This window comes from Anneissia japonica, unplaced genomic scaffold, assembly GCF_011630105.1.
Source record: "Anneissia japonica isolate Jap-2015-1 unplaced genomic scaffold, ASM1163010v1 scaffold15590_len24771_cov137, whole genome shotgun sequence".
Taxonomy (NCBI): Eukaryota; Metazoa; Echinodermata; class Crinoidea; order Comatulida; family Comatulidae; genus Anneissia; species Anneissia japonica.
Window position 1 is genome coordinate 1 of NW_022757436.1, and position 6,298 is coordinate 6,298.

General features: G+C 33.4%; 1 protein-coding gene across 1 annotated transcript in view; it reads right to left on the minus strand.

Annotated features, from left to right (window-relative positions):
* Positions 1-4,033: 4,033 nt before the first annotated feature.
* The window catches only part of LOC117124736 (BET1-like protein), a 3,200-nt gene continuing 935 nt past the window's right edge, over positions 4,034-6,298 (minus strand). The window contains exons 2-4 of the mRNA XM_033271054.1: positions 5,856-5,947; positions 5,389-5,445; positions 4,034-5,074 (exon numbers count right to left, since the gene is read on the minus strand). Of these exons, the coding sequence (XP_033126945.1) occupies positions 4,904-5,074; positions 5,389-5,445; positions 5,856-5,947 (320 nt within the window). The 3' untranslated portion in view covers positions 4,034-4,903. The remainder of the gene's footprint in view (positions 5,075-5,388; positions 5,446-5,855; positions 5,948-6,298) is intronic.

A 6,298-nucleotide genomic window follows, 5' to 3' on the forward strand; every position in this document is an offset into this window, starting at 1 on the left:
AAGCAATCAGTATAGCTGCGCATCATACACTAGTGGAAATTATTATACAAAGGTAAAATTAATGCATAAAAACAACATTTTTAATGCATTAATCTAACCTAAGTATCATTAATTTCCTCTAGTGTATAGATAAGCACTATACTAATTCCTTTATAAGTCATTTGCTATCTTTTAATGTTAGTTTTGAAACTGTTGTTGTAGTCACCAGTTGCTATATCCTGTAATGATATAACTAGTGCATCCGTGCACGTATGTATATTTAGCTATGCATATTTGTTGCTGCAGTTCACGCACACTACAGTATGATGAATGCATATTTCTTTGTCATGAGTTTACTATTATGATAAACCTTCGTCAGAGCTTTTCAGATACAGTGCTACACTACTACTAATACAGTAATACATTTTTTGGTCGGTGCTAACAGGTAAAATCATGTGATGATTTCTTGTAGGCTATGGCCTACGCCTTACGGCCTACCAATTGAGTCTCAAAAATAGGCCTATATAGGCCTTAAAGTTCTTTTTTATTTTAGTCCATTGATTCAAAGAATTCCTTAATTCAGGTGCATGCCGTTGTGCTGGGTGTAAAAAACGAACACCTAGAATATCCATCGTGGTGCACTGTACATTTTACAAGTTGTTTTGACCTTTTGCAAACAAACCGAAAAAAGGTAAAGAAAACCATATACTAATGAAAAATTAGTGCACGGTTTGGAATCAGAAAATATATCTGGAGTTACTGGTTTCCTCGCTGATAAATCCGAAGTTGATGAAAAGTTACTAAGTATCAATCAGCTACTGTACAGTACCGTATATCTCTTGTTTGTATTGGTCATCAAGACAGCAGATGACAACCCTGGGTAGGAGGGGGGGGGGGAACATGCCTTTGATTGGAAACATATATTTATTCAGAGTTTATTCTGTCACTGCTCCCATGGAATATATGCCACAAGGGTTGCCACTAATAAATAAAATACAGTAACGTGCTTCAGTATAATATGATGTATGATCAGTTTAGGCTTCCACAGCTCCAACAGTATTCTAATGTAAGTAAACTAAACCTATTGATATTTGCCATCCATACTTATAAGGTGTTGGTGTTTTATCCACTTGTTTAATCATTGAAAAATTCAAAATGTTCAGTTCATTTCAAGAATGTTACATTTCTATAATTCATTAAGATGAAAAACTCAAAGTAATTGTTTAGAAAATGTTAGAAATTATAGTAAAAGTAAATCAAGAAATGGTGTGGTCTGTTCAGTGTAGAACATTATGCAAGCTTCCAACAGAAATATTATTTTTTATAATTTATACCATTTAGATTTAATTACAGTTGAACTTGCCCAAGTCGAATCCAAAATGGCATTGAAAAATTGTTCGACTTATACCCATTTCACAATAGCAGAAAATGTTACAACTTTTAACAATTATTAAGAAGTTGTAACAAGTTTGATATTCCGAGATTTTTTGTTCGTTTCACACATGCACTTTCAAACCATGAGAAAACTCGGAAGAATAATGACTAGGCCTAGAGGCCTAGGGTAGTACTAGTAGTAGGCCTAGGCCCGAATTAACAAGATTATAATTATTCCATGGTCCTTAGCCTTCGGAGAGTAAAACGAATTCAACTCCTAGCTCGCTTGCTGTAGTCGAGCTGGCGAGAAAGATAGGCCTAGGCTAGATAGGCGCAGTCGGGCCGCCGACACCGCCATTCGTTCGAACTAAAAAAAAAAAAACAGCCCACGAAAAGGTCAATTAGGGGCATGCGCAACAACTCAGAAGATTTCGGGGAAAAAACAGGCCTCGTGATGGTCTGCTTTTGTTCCGAGATAACTCAGGGGACCCCTGTGAAAGCTCGGAAAGTTTTACAAGGATTTGCTTTCATACTTATCCAAACCTGGTTACAACTTGTTAATATTTGCAAAATAGCATCAGTGTGAAATGGGTATTAGATATAATTTGACTTACAGATCATTAGTGCAAACACAACAATTTGGCATGTATATAGTTTGACTGTACATCAATTTTCAAAAACCTTGTTAAATTTTCCAGGGGTAGCGCCAGTGGGGGTGTGCCATGGATTGATTAAATAAGCCTTTCAATCCCTAAATTTTCATATTTTTTTCGGGGGCTTCACCCTCTTGAAACACTTTCGCAATGGTAAAATATACACTTGTAAAACATGTTTCTGAGAGCAATTCAGCAGCTGTATTTTTGTAGCACAATTCAAGAAGCAAAGCTTTGAAATAACTGATAGTTATTTATTTTGAAATTTAATAATTTAGTATCATGTAATTATTTATTTGTTAGAGGAAGTATAAACAATGAGTGTGTGTATAGGTGATGTATTCAATTATTCAACAGCAGCTTGTTATCCTATAAAGTACCAGATCACTCAACAGACAGACCAAATCTAAGGAAGTTCAGCTTTGAAGTCTATAATTATGATACATTCACACTGAAGATAATTATATTCTTATATGTATTTTAAACTGAAAATAACATTATTTTTCATATTAGAATAATCTATTTTGAGGAGTGACGGCTCTAGGATATATATTTTTTTTAGAGGGGGAGAGCTAACTGTCTGATGGAGACATGAGCCAAGGGATCCCCCTCCCAAATGAGATTTTTTAAAGAATGGGAACCTCTGTACGGTCGGAAATGGCACCCTTAGACTGTGACAGACATGTGTTGGCTTGATGTGGGCCTATTTTTATGGTCTGACTGCCCGACGAGCTCCGTCCAAAAGGGGGGGGGGGCTTGACCTGTCCGGTAGGGGGACCTTAAGCCCACTGCCACTGACACTGATTTTGAGTAATTAAAATCATCTGCTTTTGAATAATAACAATCTACAACTTCTATCGAATTACTTTTTAAATTGAAAATAACATTGTTATTTTAAATTGTATAAAATTGATAGCATATTAGTTACACTAGAATTACAAATAAATATAGTAATTATTATCATAAAGTTGAGGGATGTAGTTGCTTCTAGTTGACAGAATTTTCAACCTAGATTCATGTTTTTGTGTTTGTTTTTTATTGATATTGTAGTTTGCTTTGTCAGTATTCAAACATTATTACCTTGATTGCAGCATTTGTTATAAAATACAATTTATACATTACATTTATATGCACCAGAGCATTTATTTATAACACAAAATATAATGAAATAGCAAATTGTTTTTTTTCTAGTAATCCATGTAATCTTGCACGTTCAGTTTCTAATCGAAAACCTTTCTATAATGTATTGACAGTGGATGTGTTCATTTAAAGCTGTACAGTTGTATAAATTGCTTTTGCAATACTGAAATTAATTTACAATGACGTGTATAAAGTCGGTCGAGAAGTATATTTTCAGATATTTAGGAGTTCACACTACTTTTTGTAATAGTATACTACTGTACCTGTTAATCCATCTTTTTCAATATCCCTGCCAGTACCTTTGATAATACTCCCTCACAGGTTCCCACCAATACCCCTTGTGGTGTCCCATAAGAAGTAAGACCACTGTGTTTACAGTATAGTGTTAGTTGGTACCATCATGGTTACACTGTAAGCAGCACCCCCTGCAGACTTTACTCACAATACTGTACGTTATTCTTTACATTGAATGTTATGAGAGCTTCAAGCAACTTTTAAAAAAAATGACCTTGAATAAATAATGCAAGAATGATTTCTTGGGCCTTCTTCAAAATAGAATTATGCAGGTTGAATTTTTAGGTAATTAATGTAGTATATGTTTTTGTTTGTATGACAATATGGTGATTACCATCAGCATGTTATATTTTTACTGGATTGTTGAATATAATTCTACTTGTGTGTGTACATTATTTGTTTCGTTGTGCTTTTTTCAATATCATTTACACAGCAAATGTTGTAGTCAGTAGTACACAGTATCCATGGAGATTGTACCAGTTACAAAGTTGATAGTTTAAATCAAGTGTCAGTTCAGTTGTGAGTGTGTATTATACAACTCCCATTACCCATAATGAAATAGTTGGTGAACATGAAAACAATTGTAAAACAAGTACAGTTTATAGAATTTATTTATAATAAAAAAAAGGCTGTAACTTAACCACAACAAAAATGGTTAGTGATACGGAACTTGACTATAAACATATTAACATGACATAAATACTACTGTATCTAAGGGACTATCCTACATTCTACCACAACCATTTTTATTTAAATTTTGCGATACAAGTTTACGTGAGCAAAGTGGGCATTGTTGGGTGTCACTCAAAATGTATCAAAAATGGTCCAAGGGCGAAAAATATGACAATTAGGTGCTGTAAAAACTTATTTAATTGATTTTATAGATAGATATTTCAAGGTCTATGCAAAATATTGTGGCAGTAAAAAAAAAAAAATTCCTACCTACCTACCCTATATTTTGGGCCTGCTACACTAATATAACTTTTTTTTTAGGCCCAACTGTAATAAGGTATTTACATCATAAAATATATACATCAAAATGTTGTGCAGGTTTTCTAACAATGCAACATACATGCCCTAGACGCATTCAATGCAATCCATGTATTACAAATTTGATAATTAAAGACAATTCTTGGAGAACGCATCTTTCTTGTTGATCCTAGTAACAAATCCTGCCTTATATTTGTTGCATTAACAAACCCACTGATCATACAGATTACTCAAAATACTGATAGACAATAATGAACAATAAATAAATGAATAATGAATTCAAAGTGTTTAATAAAATGTATGATTTTATATTAGTTTGAGTGGTTACAATACTCTGTTGTTTCTAAAGTAAACTAAGCTTTTAAAACTGGTGGTATTCATTATCTAAACTTGATAAATTCTTTCACATGTAAATTATTAAAAATATAAATAAATATATATTCAATTTTGAATTTAACCGCTCCAGTTAGAATTTAACCGCCAGTTACATGGCCTATTAACATATAGAACAGAACAAATAAGAATAATAAAGTAAGTATGAGATAGCACATAAGCCTGCGATTGTGTTTTCCTGATTTCAGCATCTGATCAAATCTCTTCACGGTTCCTCCAAGTAACCCATGCGTACTATCAAATTCACCATCCTGACAAAATAGCAACAAACATTACAGGACTTAATGAGAAAAATATAAAACAACATCACATCAAAATAGGAATGGTGGTGATGATGAGAATGATGATCTAAGGTGATGTCAATGGAACGATTGATTGATTGATGGTCAGGTTAATCATAGGGAGGATAATCAATTGGGGCTGTAGCTCTCGGTGATTAAGACACTTGTCTTACAATCCCAGGATTTTTACTCATGAAACAACTCCTTTCTATACTTCAAAATGTTTGCTGGCAGACCATGTAGTTAGAAATCAAATCATAGCAAATGTGAAGAAGGGTACTAACCATTCCATCGAGGTATCTATTCTGATCATTTGTTTCACTCTCTATGTCCAGAGCAAGCTTTAAAATAAAAATTATTTAGAAATATCAGTAGATTAGCATAACTTTCACAGCATAAATTCAAATCTATAGGAGGCTAGTAGCGTATGTTAATTTTTTGATGAATTTAAATGAAAATGCCCTCACTGTCTTTATTTATGCAGGGGTATTTAAAACTACTAATGTCTGGAAAATCATTAGGATAAGTACAGACACATATACTCGCTGTGCAATACAGCTGGTGATATTTTCAACAAAATTTGCATTCATTTATTAATCTACAGTGTACTGTATTACAAATTTTACACAAGATAAAATAAACCTTGACCAGGAGCAACACACGGAAATTAGATTTTTCAAATGTGTGGATGGATTTCTAAATCTAAATTATAGCATAGGTAATTTATAGGCTCTACTTATTTATTACAGACCGATTTTAAGGTTGAAACTTTTGACGCTAGGTTTTCAGATAATCTGTTGTTTTCCGATTCCAACATGTCCTCTGTAGAGGCTGCTCCTCTTCCTATAGTGAATAAAATTGGAATTAAAAAACAGAACATTATATAATTTTTAAATAAATAACTGAATTACACATTTTGGTATTGATTACACCCATTTTGGCCATAAACCATTTTGGTCATGAACCATTTTGGTCATAGACCATGATGTATGTAATTGTAGAAAATGACAAAATAAACGTTTTGTGGTTATTTTAAGGATTGTTGATAGTCCTTCAATGAATATAAATTGAATTGACAAGAAAATATACAAGACAATGTGCTCCATACCAGTGGTGGTGCCAGAAATTGTCTGTAGGCCTACCACACATTGGCGGCTCTAGGATACATTTTCTGGGGGATAAGCTGTCCAATGG